A 21,407-nucleotide genomic window follows, 5' to 3' on the forward strand; every position below is an offset into this window, starting at 1 on the left:
AGATAAATGGTAATGGAAAAAAAATAAAAAATAAACTATTAGAAAATTAAAAAATAAAAAATATATATAAAAAGGAAAGTACACTATAACCAAATGCAGTTTATCCTACGAATGCAAGGCTGGTGCAACTTTAAAAATCAATCAGGTCCTGCCTAGTAGCTCAGTTGGCTGGAATGCCATCCCATATACCAAAAGGTTGTAGGTTCTATATCCGGTCAGGGTGCATATGGCAGGCAACTGATCAACGTTACTGTCTCTCAAACATGTCCTCAGGTGAGAAGTAAAAAAAAAAAAAAAAAAAAAAAAAAAAATCCATTAGAATAACTCACTGTATTAATAGATTAAGGAAGAAACATCATATGACCAATTCAACGGATGCAGAAAAAGCAACAGACAAAATTCAACAACGTTTCATAATAAATAAAACTCTCAGTAAATTAGGAAAGGACTTAACCTTGTAAAGGGCATCTGAAAAAAAACCAAAGCAGTTAATAGCATAAAGGCAGAAGACAGAATGTATTCCCCTTCAGATCAAAACAAGGCAAAAGTATGTGGTCTTGCCACTCCTCGTCAACATCATGCTCAAGTTCTAGCTGGGCCAATAAGGCAAGGAAAGGAGGCTAATGGCACAGATCAGAGAGTAAAAGATAAAATAGCCTCTATTTGTATACAATTAACCTACAAAAAAACTCCTAGAACTAATAAGTTTAGCAAGGTCTTGTGATAAAGTTCAAAGCAGAAAAATCAACTGCACTTCTATATGCTAAAATGTTATTGAACAATTAGAGATCAAAATTTACCCTGAAATAGTTATAAATCTAACAAAACGTGCAGTCTCTATGCTAAAAACTTAACACTGACAAAAGACGTAAAAGGCAATCTGAAAAAGCAGAAAGTTACTATATTCATAGATTGAAAATTTCAATAGTGTTACAATGTCAATTCTTCCTCAAATGGATCTATATATTCAATACAACCCCACTCAAAACCCTAGCAGGTGTCTATGTACATATTGACAAGAATAGACATAAAATAGCCAAGACAATTTTAAATAAGAAGGACAAAGCTGAAGGCTTTGATTTTTGATCTTCCCATGAAGTTACAGTAATCAAGACAATGAACAAGGGGCAGAAGAATAAGCACATAGATCAATGGTAGAGATTTAAAAGCTCAGAAATAAACCTAAACAAATATAGTCTATTCAAGGTTTAAAGTCAATTGAAAGAAGATAAATCTTTTAAATAATTGCATCTGGAACAATTAGATACTCGTGAAAAAATGAACTCAATCTGTATCACACAATTTATTAAAAAATAATTCAATAAACTTACTAAAAACTAATTCAAAATAGATCATAGACCTAAATGTAAAACAAAAACATAAAACTTCTAGAAAAATGTATTTGTATCTGTGGGCGAGGCAAAGATAAAGTTAGATACAATATCAAAAATATGATCCATGGAAGATAAAACTGATGAAAATGGACTTTATCAAAATTAAAAATTTTTGCTTCACAAAAGACACTGTTGAGAGAATGAAAATCTAATCCACAGACCAGGGAAAAAATATGTGTAAACCATACGTCTGACAGAGGACTTACACCCAGAGTATGTAAAGCCCTCTTAAAACTCATCCAGAAAATGTACAACCCTATAAAAAATTGGGCAAAAAATTTGTAAAGGCACTTCACCAAAGATAACAACGACAGCAAAGACAGCAACACACAGATGACAACATGGTCGGCATCACTAATCATGAGGAAAATGCAAATTAAAAACCATACAAAATACTACTACACACCTATTATAATGGTTAAAATTAGAAAAAGAAATTTAAAATCTAACAATGCCAACTGCTGCCGAGGATGTGGAGCAACTGGAATGCTCATAATTGCTGCTTAGTGTGCAAAATAATACAGCCACTTTGGAAAATAGTTCAGCAGTTTCTCATGAAACAAACATATATTTTACCTTATAATCCAGCAATCCCACCTCTAGGGATTTGCCCAAGATAAATGAAAAAGTATGTTAACATAAAAACTTGTACAGAAATGTTTATAGCATCTTTATGCATAAATGCAAAAGTCTAGAAACAACCAGAATGTCCTTCAAACGGTGAATGGACAAACAGTGGTACATTCATATGAAAGACTACTACTCAGCAATAAAAAAACCCCCAAAAGACAAATAGATAAACAATGTGATGCAGAGTTATTTTCAATGTGTCCATTTCATAATTCATAATTCTGTATTTCAGTCCATGCCTGTGTGAACTACAATTTATTTTGAAAATTAACTTAAAAAGCACCACCATGCTAACTAAAAGTCAAGATTGTTGGCATAGAGTGAACTTTAAATTAAATGTAAGTTTTAAAAATAGAATTAATCCTCCATGGTCAGAATTAGCATTTCCATGTTAAAGATGAGACCATTAAAATCTCAAAGAGATAACAGTCCTTAAAAGCAAGATCCTACATATTCTTGAAAACTTTAAACAATGATTTCTATGACTTGAAAAAAATTCATAAAACTCACCCTAGATTTTCATATTTATATTTCTCTAATTAGAAAAATTCTATTTTGCCGAGTGAGAATATATTTAAAAACTCAAAACTTTATTAAATTGCCTATAACATCCTTTTATTGCTTACCTTCCTAAGAGAGGTTTCATCATGAAAGAATGTTCTTAATGTTAGATTCAAGTTCAGAGCTATAATAGATATGGTCTTTTATCTTAACAGGCACAATACAAAAGCTGTAATTAGCCTTAATAACCAAGTTAACCAAACTAAGTCATTCTCCAAATTTTATTAATTCAGAGTCCCACTTTGGGCATTGATTTCCTTCCCCTCCAACACATGCTTGAAACACTTGCAGCTTTAAAAATAAAACTCTTTGATGATCAAACACTTCATTCCGCTGTCTCTTGGAAATATTAACCCTTTTAAGGACTCAACTGAATACAGCAGAATTCAGTGAGCACTTCCTATTTCCTGCACCTAGCAGAGGACCTGGCATTTAAAAGGTATTACTGGTTCTTTCACAAAGGACACTTAATTATTTGCTATGAGTTACAATGAAACAAATTCAATACTTTTAAATTGCTTTCCTAGCTTCAATGCATCAAAGTATATAAAGGTAATTATCAAATCACTGGTGTGTGCATCACTCAGTTTCTGAATTATCCATGGCACATTGCAGCTCTCATCTAGCTTTTCTCCACCATCCAGCATGCTTTTCCTCTTTTCCACTAGTCTCCCTGATCTGCACTCAAGTGATTTCAGCAAAATGATGCACTGTAACATACAGCCCACAACAAAACAAAACTAGGAAAGCAACTTCCCTAGATAGAAGAGGGAAAAACGCATTCTTTGCACATGGTTAATGGTTCTAACCCACCGGATGGTCTTAAACCTGTTCACTTTCTATACCTGACCAAAGTACCAGAGAATGTGGATAGAATCACACTGAGGCAGAAGACAAATCATCACAAAGGCCTTGTAGTTACTTCTGCGTTGCACCAGTAACAATGTCAGTGGACAACCACCCACACTTCCAGCAAATGTAGGTAACAAAAATTAACAGATTCCACATGCCCCGAAGTCCTGTCTTTCCTGACAAACATTCGCATGGACAAGTCACCACCACCATTTTGCCCCAGCTCAAATACCCACTGTCTTACACTTCCAACTAAAATAAACGTCCGATCAACAAGCTCTGATCTGGAAAGGGCAAGACACAGATTACAGGCTGCAAGAACTTGGGCAAGCCCGCTTAATTTCTCGGCAGCAGCAGCTCCCTATCTAAACCATAGGAACAATAATTCCTACCTACCTCACAGGGCTGTTTAGACTTAAATAAGATAATATAGGCAGAAAGTGTTTTGAAAACAGTAGCGTTCACCCAAGTCCAAAACGTGCACTCCTGCAAGTCTCTGTGTAGACTTCCGTGCGGAGGAAAGTGAGACTCAAAGGGTAAAACAGGTACGGAGGGCTCAGATTGCAGGTGATTTTCTGATTTTAACTAGAAACATCTTTTAGTCTCCCCCTTTTCTCATTTCGATGATAAGCTTAAATGTTTTGTCTTCTGACAGACATCGTTCTAGCTAGCCTGCCAGGCCCTAGCCCAGGCTCACAGTCACTTAGAGGCCTGAGATGCCTTGGGTAATTTTATCCTTACCTACTGGCATGCAGGAGGCATTTCTCTAACTCATCCCTAACCTACAGGGTTATGTAACATTTTCTCTGTCCACGCCAAAGATGGACAGAGACTGCAGTGCTGAAGCCTGTGCAGACTCTTCCTTTAGCCTCCTCCCCCAATGAGCATGAGAATGTTAGTTAAGATAATCAAATGTAAAGAAACCACTCAATGTATGAGAAGAGCTGCAAATCAAGCAAAAAAACCAAAACAAGTCATTATGAAAACTTCACAGCATAAAAAGTATCCCAACACATGCTGCAATATTAAGTGCTGGTTTGCATGCTAATTTTTATGACTTCAAGGAAAATCCCAATATTATCAGGTTACACATGTTAGGTTTCTAATTAGAGCCTACATTTCAAGTTCTAAAATTCTGTCTTTAGGGCACAAAGATCATTCCATCTAGTTCGACTAACATATTTCTAAAAGTGAACGGCATGTTTACTTGTCTACTCGACAATAATAGCTGCCATTTGTTGAATATTTACCTCACATTAACCCTGTGCAAAGTTACACATACATTATTTCATTTCACCCCCACAAAAAGACTCACTTTATAGGTCAGGAAACTGAGGTTGAGAGAAGTGAAAAGTTGCGTTGCTATTAAAAAGGAGCCAGCATTTGTTATCACACCCATGTTCTCCCAATGCCAATAATTCTTAGACACTATGTTGTTTAGTCTTCTGCCAAGGTATATGGTCAGAAATACTTCTGTAAGTTAGAATTTGTACGTGCAGCTATACATATACAATTTCCAAGATTAATGATTTTACTCTGTTGACAGAATCATCATTCCCTTCCTCGTATTTTAGCAGTATAATACAAATGACATATATTACGGTCTAAAACTATGAAGTAGCCTTAAATACACAACTAATAAATCTTGTACTTCAACCATGTATTTTTATGTACTCAGAATGTCTCTCGCATGTATAGAAAGCACATTCAACAAAAACCCACACAGGTCCATCTAAAAAGAGCCTAATTAAACAAAAGAAAACTCTGCATTTTTTCAGGCCTGACAGGCACAGCAAATTAAGTAATTTCACTGTAGATTAAAACAACCGATAAACAATGCAAAGGTTCCACTTACAATTCAAGATTGATTATTCAAGTCAGAAGAAACCTGTTTTCTCTGAAAACATGACAACGTACTATGTATGAGGTCTGTTAAGAGAGGGGCTGCATCAGCATTTCTGGGATAATGCACGTGTGTGAGACTGAGTGTGCTCTGAGGCTTGCCGTGAGGTACTATGCCTGCTGGGCAGACCACTATGATGTGTGACTGAGTAAATCAGCTGGCCCTTCTCTATCTATTGCTACCCCCCACAACCAATAAAACCTGTTTTTAAAGTTCCTTCTACTCCACAGTATTTGTGTTAACATGCAAATCAATTCAGTGCTTAAAATAAAAGCTACACATTTTCAATAAAAATCACTTTGGAATTTTTGATAAATGTTGCTCTTCTCCCTATGTTCTAGAAGATACAATGTGTATAATGCTGCTGAAGAGAGGAGCACACGGGAATTGGCAAGGGGAAGCACAGGAACAGGGCAACCGACATCACTGTTTTTATTTTTGAAATTTTTCAATTACAGTTCACATTCAATATTATTCTGAATTAGTTTCAGATGTACTGCATAGTCATCAGACAACCATGTACTTTCACCTTCTTCAAAGCTGAGAATAAAAAAGGTCATTGAGTCTCCTTCCTCTGTTTCAAAGATGAAGAATGAAGATTTATATGTATGGAAAGTTTAATTTCTACTTTTTATTATCATGTTTATTTTTATGAAATAGCAGCAGGCAAAGTAAAACAATCACTTTTGATATTTCCCAGGGATCCATGGTTATAAAACAATTGATAATATTTATCATATTTATTTTTGTTCTCAGAAGCTATTATAAGAGAATAGAATTTCATGCATGATCCAATTAACTAATTATACTTATTTAGAGTCCATGAAATGCCTAATTGCAGTCACAAATAGGAGATTACTGGCATAATTAATTGTGCTAGCAAAACTGTAGTTATAAATTTTCTTGGGTCAGACCACACAAAAACTGTGACCCTAATCATAGTATTGTCCTCAGTACAATTCAGTCTTAATATGTTAGTCACACCCATGTTTGAAAAATAAGTTTAACTGGTAAAAACATTCACCTTACTTTAAATTTGTTATGCTGCCTTCTAATTCACTGAAACATCTCTGGGAAAATTTCAAAATAAAACCTCAGGGATACTGTAGGGATCACTTAGGTCAAGCAGGGCTAAAACCCGCAGCAAAAGAACATACAATCAATTATTTAAGCAGACTCTGAGAAAAGACTGAAGTAAAATAACCATCTTTTTGTTGTCAGGAAAGAAAATAAACCATATATACTCCAAAGCAGTTCACTGGTATCCTGGATAACGTTCCTTTTGGGCAAACCTGGGGCCCTCATCTAGTATGCAGTCTTCCCATCCCATGTGTCAGTACTATTGCGTCAACGAGCAAGGTTCATCAGAACAGCCTGGCCTCATTAGGAACCTGGTTCTATAGACAATGACCAGAGTCAGCTCCTCTACCACTCACCACCCTTCTTATTTTTGAAGGAGGGAGGAAAGGAAGGAGAAAAAGATACAGTAACAGACAATGTCTTATTTTGAAATATAAAAAGGCCCGTCAATGGTTAGTGAGGAGAAGGAATGGGAACTGTGGCAATCTCCAAAAATATTTTCTATGTGCTCTGCACTGGCTGCTTAACTGTCTTCATAAACAGTTCCATGATTCGTCCAACAGTCCTGCCTCTAAGCCTATATATATATTTCTGCAAATACTCTAGCTCTTCAGGATGATTCCTCTCCATTGGAGCCACTATCCTAACACAGACAAAGAAAGACTCTTGGAATGAGAAAATGGTGTGCATTATTTAAATTATCTTATTTTGGCCCCAAGAATCACTATCATGCTCATTTTACAGATAAGGAAAGTGAGGTTCTACCTAAGCTAAGGGGACGAAGGCAGGACTTCACAGTAAATTTGAGAATCCTAATTTACACTTATAAAGAGTGTCTGGCTCCAATCACCCTGTTCTTTACATTCCAGTTGAAGGCTTTGAAAACTGAAACAGACCATTTGCCCCTTTGAAGAAAAAAACATGTTTGGTTAAGTGTGACAAAGAATTACTTTTGAATATATATTACAAAATGATACAGAATAGTGACTTATAATATGAAATGTATTAGAATTATCCTCAAAATTTTCTGAAACACACCCTACCTTATATAACCTCAATTCTTTGGTTATTTTAGTCTGTCTTGGGCTGCTTTTTATTTTTCACTTACTCATTCTGCTTTCTAACTAGACTGTAAGCTCCCCAATAGCTGTGCCTACTATAGGGCACTGTAAACAGGTGCTTGTTGATTCATCTGCTGTTCTAGTAGGGCATTATACTGTCCACCAAACCATATTTATTGGTAAGTGTTTCCCTGAGCCATTTACCCATAAATATGGTTGGTGGTCAGTAGAGTGCTAGTATAGTAACTTCCCTTTCACTTTCCATGGGGAACCAACTGAGGACAAAAATTAATCAGAAGCCTCACCAAAAATAATCAAATTCACCAATGGTTATGGTTATAGAATATTTTAGCACTATGGCTGTATGAAAATAGCAAGGAAAAGGGTTTACAATATGCTGTCATATTAAAGCTGCCATTTTATTCATAAAACAATTTCTAATGCACCAACTTTTCTGTGGAGTTTACAAAGAACCTGTGATGGGTACTGAGTTTCTTGGAGAACAGAATGTTTCATTTTGCTCTAATTCATCCTATTACTGAATTAAACTTTGATGTATTGGTCTTGACAAGTGCTTCACGCTGATTGTATTGTGTATGATAGTATAATCACTCCCCATGCATTTCCCACTGGCTGGCTGATTAATGCAACAGATTAGCTGCAGGACTGATGGCAAGGGGGGAATCACTGCCCTTCTGTATTCTCAACTACTTGTATTTTCATGTGCATGCATGTGCATATGTGTTTCCACATGTACACAGGCACCCACGAAGATCCATCTACGCACAGGTGGAGGAGACAGGGCAAACCAGAAGAAGAGTAGGAAAAGAAAAATGAGGACACAGCGAATATTAATGACTTTCCATCATTATTTTTAGCACACCAAAAATACTCTCTTCTTAAAGCTTCCAAATAGGTGTCTAGCATGCATTCACTTTTTTATTCACAAATATTTACTGAGCACCAACCCTAGCCAGAAACATTTTTTTCTCACTTTTAAAGAAAAACTTAAAAAAAATGTGTCATGTTCTATGTTCTAATTGGTGGGCAGAAAGGATAAAAGGGAGAGGGATTTTCAAATGGACACCTACACAGGGATGCAAAAGTATAGCTACAAAACTCCTTTAAATGCCCCAATAAAGACAAACTATACAGTAAGTAGTTTAGCAGTTTAAAGAACAAAGAAAAGTCTCTTGGATTATTCAGTCTTGAAGATGAGACTTTTGTGCTCTTGGTGGCATTTTGAAAGCATTCCTTGTTAGGGGATTTTTTCTCCCAGTTCCAGGCTCATATTTGACCCAAGTGCCCTATTAGGCTCCTCCCATCCAAACCCCTCAGCCTTTGCTCATCCACAAAAGAAGACTGTGACTTCCAACCTAAAAGAATTTCAAGACGCTGATCACTTAAGTCTGCCTATTTTATGAATGATTCTCTCTCTCCTCCAGGTCTGCTGAAGCAATTTTTAAACTTTACTAGAGTCACCCAAAATAAAAAGAGCTGGAAAACATGACCTAGAGTCAACAAGGTCCAGCTGGTCATGGCTCAAAATCACAGAGATTCGGATTTCTATTTTGAAGGTTATCTTTGCAACAGAAGGCACAGAGTAGCCACATTCTGGAAAACTACTATCACTATTCCTGGCTATTTACCTTTAGATCAGAGTCTGAGAAAACAGCCCCAAGACCAATTGCTAATTAAGCCAAGCAATTTAATGTCAGAAGGCACCTGTATTTTACTAGAGTTCTGTTCTTATTTCATTTTGGAGTTTTTAAATAAAACACTAAAACAATGTTGCACAATTACCAGACAAGCTTGCAGTAGCTTCACAAAAGTTCATCTGTTGCAAATCATTTACCAGCCTGCCTTCCACCTAAAATATTTAAAAGTTATTTATATGGATAAAAAAGTTGTTCTTCAGTACTTCTCTAAGAACAGCTATTTAAGTCTATGAATATTACTATCAAACATGCATCTTTAATCTCAGAATCTATTGTTCTAGAGAAATCTTAATGGAAAGCATAGTGTGTAAAGTGGTGAAAGTCACTTTGCTGGAACTGAGAAGGACCTGCTCCCTCCCTCTGCACTTCCCCCCCACCCTCCTCCCACCCCTCAGGCTCTTTGACAAACATCTAAGGGACAATTGTTACCAATCACTTCCTTGGGCTCTCCTCCCCCATCATTAACCTACCTAACCTTTAATGAACTTTGATACATCACTAGAGCACCTCGTGTGGCGCTGGCACACAGAAACCAGTGTATCCGTGGCTCTTTCAGTCCTGGGCTTCCACTTCTTTCATTCTAGCTCCTGGCATCCCTGATTCCCTGGGAAGCCCCTGGGAATCTCAGACGGCTTCAAATGAGGCTTCTCAGCCCTTGTTAATTTTTGTATGCTGCCACCTCAGGGTAAGAAACAGTGTAAAGAATTACCCCAGCCTGTCTCTCTTCATTTTCACTCTCACACACCCCCTACACTCTACCGTGATGATACCCTCCTTCAGATCCACAATCTCACAAGGAGACTCCTCTAGCCAGATTTCCCTTTGGTGGCAGTTTCTTGAGGACAAGTGCAATGCTAACTCATAGGAAGTGGAAAAAGGAAGGAGAGAACTTTCCAAAAAATTCTTGTGAGGAAGAAAAGGACACATTTTGCCTGGGCTCTGACATTCCTATTAGCCACTAATGTGAAAAGAGTTACTAGCAATGGATTAATGTTATAAAAAGATAGCATAAGAAAGTAACTGGAACCTATTCTTGGTACAAATAATACTACTGGCACAATACATATGTAATACAGAACACTAAAGTATACAATGAATCTTAACTCCTAATTAAATCTCTATGGCATTTAGAATAGGATTTTATAAAAATATATAAGGGGGTTACCTCAAGTGTCATTATGTATTACTCAAAAGTACACCTAGATACCCTAGATGACTATCATTAAGAATCTCCAACTGGTTCGACGATAGGATCAAAAGATCTTGTAAGGATCTCCTTTAATCCTGAGACACTATTTTCTATTAATATGTATTTAAATTGTACTCCCTTTATTTCCACTCTCCCATACAGGGTACAGAATGCATATTAAACCTTAGCAGCTGCAGTCAAGAGAAGCATAGTTGATAGCATTGCACAGGAAGTATTTATCATAGGTTTGCTCACTTCACAGAAATACACATTCTCTTTGGGTTACCTTCTGACCCAAACTAGAAACTACTCTGCCTACTCAAAGAAGCAGAGAGTAAACCCCTCCTTCCCATCCCCACAGAACAGCAGAATCCAGAGGACTCTGACACAAGAACACAGAGGTCTCAGTTTTAAGAGACAAAAAGCAGTGAGACCATACAACAGAGAAATAAACCAGGCCCCAATAATGAGGACCCTGCAGCAGACAGGCATTCTGAGAATAGTGCTGGAGGGAAGCAAAGCCTCCTGAGCAATACAATTGACAAAGCCTCTGTGTATTTAGAGGGAGCTCTGAATAATGAGGGGAAAGCAGAGACTGAGACAAGAACAGGCACAACCCCCATTCCAGAGCGAAACAGCCCAGCCCAGCCCAGCCCAGCCCAGCCCAGCCCAGCCCAGCCCAGCCCATGTGCAGGAAGGGTCTGCAGAGCCTACCGACCACATCAGGTAAATACGTGTTGACAACCATGTTATCATTAGGGTCTATATAGGCTAGGGCAAAGATAGTGACCTAGGAGTCTTCACTGGCTCCTTCATAAAGGGGACTGAAAAATGAGATCAAACTTCACTGTATCCCATCTGCAGTGTGTAACATGCATTTTACGATAAGCTTAAGTTAACTATATGATAGTTATCAATCCATGGCATAGATGTGGCTATTCTACATGAATGTGTTTTGTTTTTTAGAGTCTGAAATCAGAGAGTCTGGAAACACAGAGGGGCAACTAGACTAGCTAAGCCCTGCTGACCACTGCACTCAGGACTGTGGCGCCATGGCTACGCAGACCAAGCCAGACAGCCTTCACAGCGTGGTTTTACCACCACTTAGGTGAGCTTCACTTGGTCACTGTTCTGTACTTAGCAGAGAGACTGCCCAACAGAGAGGCATTTTACAGTCTTTTAAAATAAGCTGAGGACAGTGTCCAGTTCAGTGGTTAAGTCTTTGAAGTCACTGACACCTGGGATAAAAACTAAACTCACTCTGCTGCTGTGACCTCAAGCAAGTTATGTAGTCTCTTTAAGCCTCAGTTTTCTTGGCTGTAAAATTAGGGCTAATAACTTTTTAAGAATTAAATAAAATAATGCATGAATTGAGTGCTTAGCATAGTGCCTCATAAGTAAGTACTGGAATCTGTGTGATCTTTAGCAGCTGGACCAAAATGGGAAATAAGACAAAGCAAAAATCTAGATCCTCTCTCCCTCTTCCCTTTGAAGTTAACAGGGAAGAACAACAAGGGTGAATTGAAGGGTTCATTCATGCCTGTTCTAATTTCTCATGTTTCCTGATGGCTGCAGCTCTCTAATCCAACCTTACTACCAGCACCATCATCACAATAAAATCAAGTATTTCTCACTTCTTTTCCATTGGACATACTAAGTACTTAATATTGCATTGGCCAAAAAGCTCGGTTTTTCCCTCCTGTAAGCTGGCTCTAGTAGTGCTTAGTGTCTTTGACTTCATTCAAAACAATATTGTTAGATCGTATTGTGATAGCTGTCATATAAGCATGTATTTAAAAAAACTTATCAAAATTGGTGAATTTTTGTGTAGTCATTTTAATATTGAAGATGGAAGAAAATACGCAACATTTTCCCCATATTACACTTTATCATTTCAAGAAAGGTAAAAACTCAACCAAAATGCAAAAAATGATTTGTGCAGTATATGGAGAAGGCTGTGACTGATTGAACCTGTCAAAAGTGGTTTGTGAAGTTTCACGCTGAAGATTTCTCGCTGGACAATGTTCTGTGGTTGGGTAGTGAGGCTGAAGTTTACAGCGATCAAATCAAGACATTCAGAACAATCAACGTTACTGTATCCACATGGGAGATAGCTGACATACTCAAAATATCCAAATCTATTAATAAAGTTATCGATGAAAATGAAAAACGTGTCTTATTTTATGGAAACTAAATGGACTTTTTGACCAACCCAATATATACTGATAGAGAAACTATAATAGACTTCTGGAAAGAAGGCACCTAAGCGGTGCAAGTGGTAAAGCTGTGTTCTCCTTATACCCAGGGAAGACAAACTGGTAGGTGACAAGCAACCCCTAATAATGTGGTTCACTAGGATTACATTCTACAGTCACAGCTTCATAGAAGTTTCCAAGTCTGTACTGACATCTTTTTGCTGCAAGGGGGCTCTGGGAGTTGCTGTTTTCTCCATGGCACTAGTAAGGAGGTAACTACTTCAAGACAAACCACATTGGAATGCTTTTTAGTTCTCAATGAGAAGCAGTTACTCCTTAGCCCTTCACTAACCACCATCAACTTCAAAATGTGGAAAGCCTGAGTTTGAATTTACCACAGAAACTAAGTAAGGGGCTCAAAACAGTGTGTGTAGCGGGGTGGGGGCAGAATTAGTAAGCCTAATACTTTCAGAAGTGTAAGATGGCATTTCCCATGCACTTTTCCATAACTACCTACAAAACAGAGCCTTTAGAATCTTATTTCTGGCTGCGCACAAAAGGTCTCTAAATTACTTAGTATATCCTTTTGAATGTGTAACTTCAAATATATGTTTTCTTCCTTATTCAAGAATAATGTGGGTGAGTGCAGAATAGGACCAGAGATGACTACTTATATCTGCGAATGCAAAAAAACAACATTCCCTAGGTTCATAGAGTAATTTTTACTATTTTAAATAAACGTGGTCCCAATGGATGAACTAATTTCTCTACTGCTAAACAGATTTATGCTGATTCCAAGTGTTCTGAATCCGTAACCCACTCAATCTATCCAGCAATATTATAGCTGTTGTTTAATAACAGTGGTCAACCTAATCTTACGATGAAATTCAAACTAGAAACAGAAAACTAACTCAGGCTACTTCTGCTTACACAGAGTTAGGCATCCAAATAAAAGGCATTGAAAATATCTCTGAGAGGCACCATCTTGTTCATGTGAACCGAGTGGGCACAGACTGGAGTCACAAGGCTCTCGCAGTGACATCCCCCTAAGAAACAGGGTTTACATGCTAAAAAGCGAAACATGCCTCAGCTCAGATGGAAAGTTAAGTGTTTAAAATCTGGAGGAAAAATATATAATACTTGAAAAAAAATTTAAGAATTTTTCCCTGTGATAAAACTGTAATTAAATCTTATTTAACTGTTTCCTCTAATGACATCTATTTTAATTAGGTTTTAATAGACTGGCAGCCACAACCTATAGTTTCAGGAAGCAAAGTAAAATTACAGTCTAGGAAGACATCTAAGGAAAAAAGACCCACCAACACAGATGGGAGGTTACAAAATATCCCCTCACCCCTAAAGACCAGCGTGGTAATTAAGTGCACTGAACAGGGAGCCATCAGGGCTAACAGTAGGTGTGCTCACCACCAATCTGCACTGGGTTATTCGGTGAACTCCAAGTTGTACCTCTGATCTGCTTTCCAGAAAATCTGCACGTCAGAGAATAATGAATGCAGGTGAAGAGGTGTGTGTTCTACAGCTATACTGAGTGTCTTGCCTCTATCAAATGAGCAGCCTCTCCCACCGCAGTAGGCTTTCTGTTCTAAGATTTTAATACACCCATTTTCTTATAGCTGATCATGACATAACACTCATCTTATTTGAAAAAGAGAAAAAGTTACATGAATGTTTATTTTTAATATTAATTTTAAATCAACATTTAATTTTATTAAGTCACATATACTCAGAATGTTGTAAATCTCTGGGGGGGTGATATCTGATCCTATGCAAAAAATAAAATTCTGTAATCTGGACAACAATCCAATGCCTCCAATCCCTTCTGCCTCGAAGCAGAGTTACTTCGCCAAGATACTCTTACTTTTACACTTTCGTCAGACTAAAGCTTTCATGCCAGGAACCCTTTTCCCCCCCTGGTACTGGTCAGCGCCAGAAATGGACCCGTTGAATCCACTGATGCTAAGGAGTTAAGCATCTGAGATTTAATTTAACAGTTTCAGCTTTATTAAGCTGTCACAGAGCGGCCCCACTTTGATAACAGTAGCTGCTCCAATTATGGCTTGGTTTAGGGTTGACAAGTATAATGATTCATTCGTGGCACATGAGAAGTAATAAAAGGTTGTTTTGCATTATAGCTTTAAAAATGTGGGCACTTTTTTCATTTAATTTGTCACTTAGCTTTTGCTAAGAGGACATTTAAATTGCAGTAAAAGGCAAATGGGGCTTTTAGTTTAAATGTAATCCCCATATTTAAATGATCTGTAATGGCACAGTGTTGGAGTGGGAACACTATTGTCTCACAGTGGGTCCTGATGGTGACATGTGACATTTGTATTCAGGTCCTGTATTATCCATGTGGCTAAAGGGCTTCCAATTTCATTTCACAGCCAGAAGCCTGCAGAAAACACCAATTAACTCGCAGATCCCATTTGCCGACAAAACTCAGCCTCTTCTCAATGTCTGGCATCTGGCAGTGCTCAGCATTTAATTCCAAAGCGGAGCCTTGAAGCAATGTGAGCCCTGTGCAGGGGCACAAAGTCAAATTCCCCCATTTTATTAAGAACCAAAATCCTTTCCTTTTGTAGTCCAGAAGCAACTTTTCCTTAATTTTTTGGTGAATGAATATTAAGATGTGATAGCTATTGTTACTTCTACATGGGATTCTTCACAGAACTTAGACCCCCATTAAAATGTCAAGTGACCTCTGCTCAACATCAGAATACATAGGAGAATTTATAGCAGTCTAGTAATTATTTGGGGGAGGGGGTGTAAGAAAGGAAAACACAGGGCAAGAAGATGTATTCTTTATCCTGGACTGAAATAAACTGGTCCATAATTAGAGGTCATCAGAAGGTGTAACTAGAATCAGCTGGTGGAAACTTCCACCTAATGATAATTTATCCTTTTGATTAAGGGTTGAGGTACATAATTTTCACAACCAACTCAGAAAAAGTAAATGTGACCTATACAAATTTTGACTATATCACTTGTATTTTTTTGATAACCAAGAAATTTAGTTGGTATTGTCTTCCTAATTAGTTATTTGTAATTCTAAGCTTCTCTAAGTACCAAAGTTCTTTAAATTTTATTCTTAATCTTAATCCAATAATTTTTACCTTACGTGATTCCCTTCATTATAGTTTTTTAATCCTAGTCCTTTTTCCATCATAAACTAACTACTCAATTCAACATTTACTGTAACAAAATTGAACATGGTTTAAGTAAAACACTCAGTATTCTATAAAAAGTTGTTTAAACTACTCATTACACTTATGTTTTCCAACTACCACAGCATGTCCCCAAACATCCTTCCAATACATTGAAACTGTCTACTGAAGCTACAGATTGACTGGGGAGAAAGGCCATCGCTACTATTTCAGGTGACCCAAGGAAAATACCGAGATTAAATTGGCAGGCAGACACACACAAGTTACCCGTCCACAGCCAAGTTCCTGAACACATATCCTATTAATTGGAAAAAGGAAACTTGGACGTCAAGTTCTTTACCAACTTGCTGCATAACCCTACATCACACAACATCGTCTTGTGGAAGTCTCCTAACTTCTCCAGGCTTTAGTTTCCTTATCTGTAAAAGAGATCATCTCAAAAATCCCTTTCAATTACTACGATCATGTGGTATCTTCAGGACAACAGTTTCCCGGGCTCTAGAACTGACATGGGATCAATTACCATGTGTGTTCTATCCTTAGCAAAGAGGAAGACAGGTATGAAAAGATGAAGAGTTCTACTACTCAAATGCATTGAGACTAGGATCTTCTGGTAAACATATCCAGAGCATATAATTAATGTAAGCACTGATAAGTTATTTGTTAAAAATTCCATTTGTCACATAGATTTCTTAATAGAAAGACAAAATAACAAGTACATTATTAATTCCTGAGCAATGAGCATTAGATAACAAGAATCAGCCCCCCAAATTTCCCAATGAACATGACTAGTCGGTTTCTCGTTTTTTTCAACCACCTGCTGTTAATTAATATCTTTACCATCAAGGATTTGGAAAGCAATAAAAATTAAGAGTTTGCTGTATTTACAATCAACAGTTCATCTAAATCTCTAACAGTCAAAATATAAAATTAACATTCAAACTACTTTTGATACTTTTAATGTAGGCAAAAGGAGAAAACAGCCAAATTTTAGCTGAATTGATCACAATATTACTCTAGAAATAGGTAACCACTCTTTACAAAATACCTATCTAAAAATAACATAGCTTTTTTTCAAATACTTAAAGACAGACTCCTGTGTTCACTTTCCTTAAGATCAGGCAATTCCCTCCAAACCCTGCCAAGATTGTTTCCTGCCAACTCCTTATTCTTCCTATTCTTCTAACCAGGGTGTAATGGTGATAAGTTCACGTATGAGCAGCTCTTCTTCAGCAATACTCAGAGCATGCTGTTTAAACACTCAACACGGTCTTTATCCATATAACTCAATGGCAATCTGTCAGGAAACTTGTATTTACCCAGCTCATCCCAGAGCTGCCTGTATTTGTCAGTCATCGCAGTGCCTTGTTGCCTCCAAAGTGACAGACGAGGGTCAGCCATGAATTGCTCCGTTATCAAGGTCAGCATGCGGGCCCCATTAGAGTCCCTCATCTTCAACATCTCCCGAACCTAGTGGGGAAAAAAGACCTTTAGAAAAATGTCCAAAAACAAACAGCAGTACAGAGACAGAACACATTACTTTTTTCTTGGGAGGGCAGGTAAGTCTGAACAACAGCTCTCTTAAGCAAAATTGTTAAAACTGGTTTCTACCCTAAATGGTAATGAATCAAAGAACTGACCATTAGTTTTTAAAAATAATGCTTTAGAATCCACACAATGAAAGAAATTTGGCTAACTTCCCAATTAAAACAAAATTTGCCAGCCTACAGAAAAACAGTACCAAAACAAACAAGACAAGCATTTGGCACCTTCGCACTTACCACCAGAAGAGCAGAGCCTAAAAAGCAGTCTACTGAGAACTCTTTAGGGATCTTCTAAATTGATCCAATGAAGTTAATAATGACATCTGTCCTTCAGTTTTTTAAAAACAGCTTTCTTAAGACAAAATTCACACACTGTACAATTCACCAATTGAAACTGTACAATTCAGTGGTATTTAGTATGTTCAGAAAGTTGTTCAAGTCCTCAGTTTTTGAGGTAAATTAGTAATTTCATGAAATTCTCTTTTGCTGAAGTCTTTGACATTAAGAGCAGTATCATATTCATGTCAATGGGGTTGTTTTGCTATGGTAAAAGGAAATGAACAAGGCTGAAGGATCAAGAACTGTCTTGGTTCTAAATGAGCAATCCGTGAAACACAATTATGGCCAGACCTAGGAAGTTAACTCGGCCTCTCATGCTGGAACTTCAAGCTCTGACAATTTACTCTTGTGCTACATTTCCCAAATTAAAAAAAAAAAAAAAAAAAAAAGGAAAAAAAGAAACACAAGGCTAACAGGAAACCCTAAATGAAGTATACGTATAGCTATGTGTTCAACAGATAAGAGTCCCAGCTGAACACTAGTTCTTCCTACAGGAAATACTGGAACAGATTCATGAGCAGTGGGAAAGGAGAGGTGGGTCCTTTACTTCAAGATTCTCTCTTTGTGAAAGTCAAATGGAGGAAATGGCAGATCTTCAATAAAGCAACCTAAATCCCCAAATCAAAAGATCCTGCGCCTCAGGCTTGGACCCTGAAAAGTGATGGAACCCCCTCATAGGCTTTAGAATTTGAGCCTTGCAAACTCAAAAGCCTACGTAAACTTCTACAGTAAATCACAAGGGTTGTGCTTCCAGAATGGTTATTTCAGTAATCTGATAAAGGAATTTATTAATCTTTTTTCATGAAAAGATGAAGACAGGGAGAAAGAGAGGGACTTGTTATTTACTGGACATCATGCTTAAGAGTTTTACATTTATACTTACCAAGTAATCTTGGTAAGTATAAATGTAAATAAACATATAAAGTATGCCAGATAAACATCCCCGTTTTATGAATTATAAGATCATGACTCAGAGAAGTTAAGTAACTTGCCTGAAGGACAAGAGTAGTAAAGGGTAAAGGGGGTCAAATATATAGTGATGGAAGGAGATTTAAAGGGATCAGAAGAACCCAGACCTGTCTTAACTCTATACTTAACCCTAAAAATTATGCCATTTCCTAGATTAGAAGCTATGCCATTTCCTAGATTGTAATTTATATGGCATATATAATGTATATATCATGTAGAGAGATAAAAATCGCAGATGTAGGCCAGTCTAATACCTCTTTCACACTGATTCTATTAGGCCACAGTATACTCTGCTGACGAGAGGCTATGAAATACTTCCTATGTGTCTAAATATACTAAACCTTGAATAGTTACCACTATATCAAATTTGATTTAATGTTTACCTTTCTAATAAACGTCTGACCTATTACTCAGCTAGAAGTAGCACTGAAGATAAATACTATTAAGCATATAAACCAGAACTATTAGCCGACACTGAAGTATTACATCTATAGCCTAACGGTAATTAATTTTTAGACTGTTGACTCTGAAGTGTTACAGGAATTTGAAGTGCCCATGAGTTACTAAAGAATTATTAAATCATGTAGGGAATAGTTTTAGAATTAAATGTATTCTATTGTAAATCTAATTTTCAGAAAATTGGCAATCTGTGTATGGTATATGGAATAAATATTAAGAGAGTCTGATGAATCAGAATACACTACTTTCTGGCCATAACCAGGAACAGAGTTTGCTCTAATTCTTCTGAACTAAATAAACTTTTAATTATTCTGAATATTACAGAAATTATTTTTAAAAATATCAGTGAACAGTTTATCTGTTCCCTTACAACCAATCTGAATATATCACCCATAATAATGGCCATGGTCCCAATGAAAAGACATTGATTTAATGTTACTAAAAAAGCATTTTATCTAGTATTAAGATTCATATTTATGGTACTAAAAGTTCTGTATAAAGCAACAGGTATAGCTTCTTGTTCACACAAAACTTATAACAAAGATAACTTTGTTTCTTAGCTTATCAAGTTTTGGTGATGAAAACTAACATTTACCAAAGGCTAACTACATGTTAGACACTTATTATTTAACACTAGGACCACAACTTGAGGAGATATGCTCTCATTAGCTAATTTTATAGATGAGGAAACTAATATAAAGCACCTTTTAAGGGCTGTATTCAAGTTACTGGGGAAAACAATTAGAAAAAGAAAAAATTTGAAAAGATGGCATTTTGAATAACACTGAGATTATTTATTTTGGTTTTAGCACTGGAAGGTTTCTCAAAATTGTATAAATTGTTACCATTTCATTAATAAGAACTGAGAGAGAAAAAAAGGTTCCACATCTTGTCTAAAGACACCTAAACAAGTTAAGACTTGCGTTAAAGCACAGAAGTTTCTAACTGATTAACCTAGACTCTACTCTTGAAAAATTTTAATGACAAGTTTTTTACCCTATTGTAAACATGATCATATAAAGATACTTTCTATATTATATGTGTGTATTTAGAATATTTCTGTAAAAATAAAAAACCATACCTTTGCAAAGAGCAAATTAAGCTGCTTCCCTGATCCATGGTACCCGCCCTGGGAAAGGAACAGTTTAACCTGTTCTTGAACCTGCTCTTCATCTAAGTGCCAGCAGTTTTCATCATCTATACTAGCACCTGCTGTTGGATCAGGAGCACCTAGAAATAAAAAGAAAAAATAACACATATGCTAGGTAAAAACTGTGCTAAAAGGCTCTGATAATAAACTCGAAAAGAATTGAGATTATGTACTTTTTGCCTAAGTACTTTTTAATTCAATCTGAATTCAATGAATACACAAATTTATGACTGAACATAAATACAAGAGGCATTCTTGTATTTCCAGGATTTTCCTCATTTGTGCTAAGCCAAAATGCAGATTACTTCAGAACTAAAATATTTCCATTTTTTTAAGATCAAAGACTATTTGGAGATAAGTCTGTAAGTTCTTTAAAGAATTAAAAAGTCACAAAAATGTCTCATTGTAAACATGTTTATAAAGCTTTACTGAGTAGGACATGTTAAAGAAATGTTTTTCAAAGACATTAGAAAAATATGAAACCAAGTAAATTCAGCAGAGTATTTCTCTCTTTACTATGTTAATTCAAGAAGCCTTCACCATTATCTGTTGCTATATAAACTACATGCTGACAAAATTGAAGATTAAAAAGGGAAATCAAGCCAAATGGGAATAGGCAGTGCAGCTGCTGTACTAAACCAGGTTGTAGTATCACCTTGCCAAACTGCATAAATATTTTATTGCTGATGTGCACACAAAAGATAACGGCTATGAAATAAGCCCTGTGCGTAGACTGCCCTAGCAGTTAAAAATTACCCAGATATTTAGGCAGGCAAAAAATGTTTCATTATTTATTAAGAAAATAAATGGTATTCGAGGCCTAAGGTTCATAAGCAATACCAAAAATTTTAAATCTGAAAACCTTTCATCAATGTTTCATCCCTTAAAAAGATATATTTGTTGGTCCTGTTTTGTATTACTTTTTTTTTCCTTCTAATGATCTAATGAGAACTCAATTGGCCAAGGAAATAATCACTAACATCTGCTTAAACTGGGGTCCATTAGTTCCAAGGACAGTGAGTGGGTCTGTGAACCTCCCTGAAAAGATGCGCTTTCATTCATTCATTCATTCATTCGGCCAGAATATTTACTGAGTACCCTCTGCTACATTTGGGTATGGAGTGGTTTACAAAATACACAGAACTCCTATCCCCACAGAATTTATCATCTACTGGGTT

At 36.7% G+C, this 21,407-nt stretch overlaps 1 protein-coding gene across 1 annotated transcript in view; it reads right to left on the bottom strand.

The window, feature by feature from the left end:
• ZSWIM6 (zinc finger SWIM-type containing 6) overlaps positions 1-21,407 on the bottom strand; it is a 180,582-nt gene that overhangs the window by 31,902 nt on the left and 127,273 nt on the right. The window contains exons 3-4 of the mRNA XM_024578379.3: positions 20,161-20,309; positions 17,088-17,238 (exon numbers count right to left, since the gene is read on the bottom strand). Of these exons, the coding sequence (XP_024434147.3) occupies positions 17,088-17,238; positions 20,161-20,309 (300 nt within the window). The remainder of the gene's footprint in view (positions 1-17,087; positions 17,239-20,160; positions 20,310-21,407) is intronic.

The sequence above is a fragment of the Desmodus rotundus genome, chromosome 1 (genome assembly GCF_022682495.2).
Source record: "Desmodus rotundus isolate HL8 chromosome 1, HLdesRot8A.1, whole genome shotgun sequence".
Classification (NCBI taxonomy): Eukaryota; Metazoa; Chordata; class Mammalia; order Chiroptera; family Phyllostomidae; genus Desmodus; species Desmodus rotundus.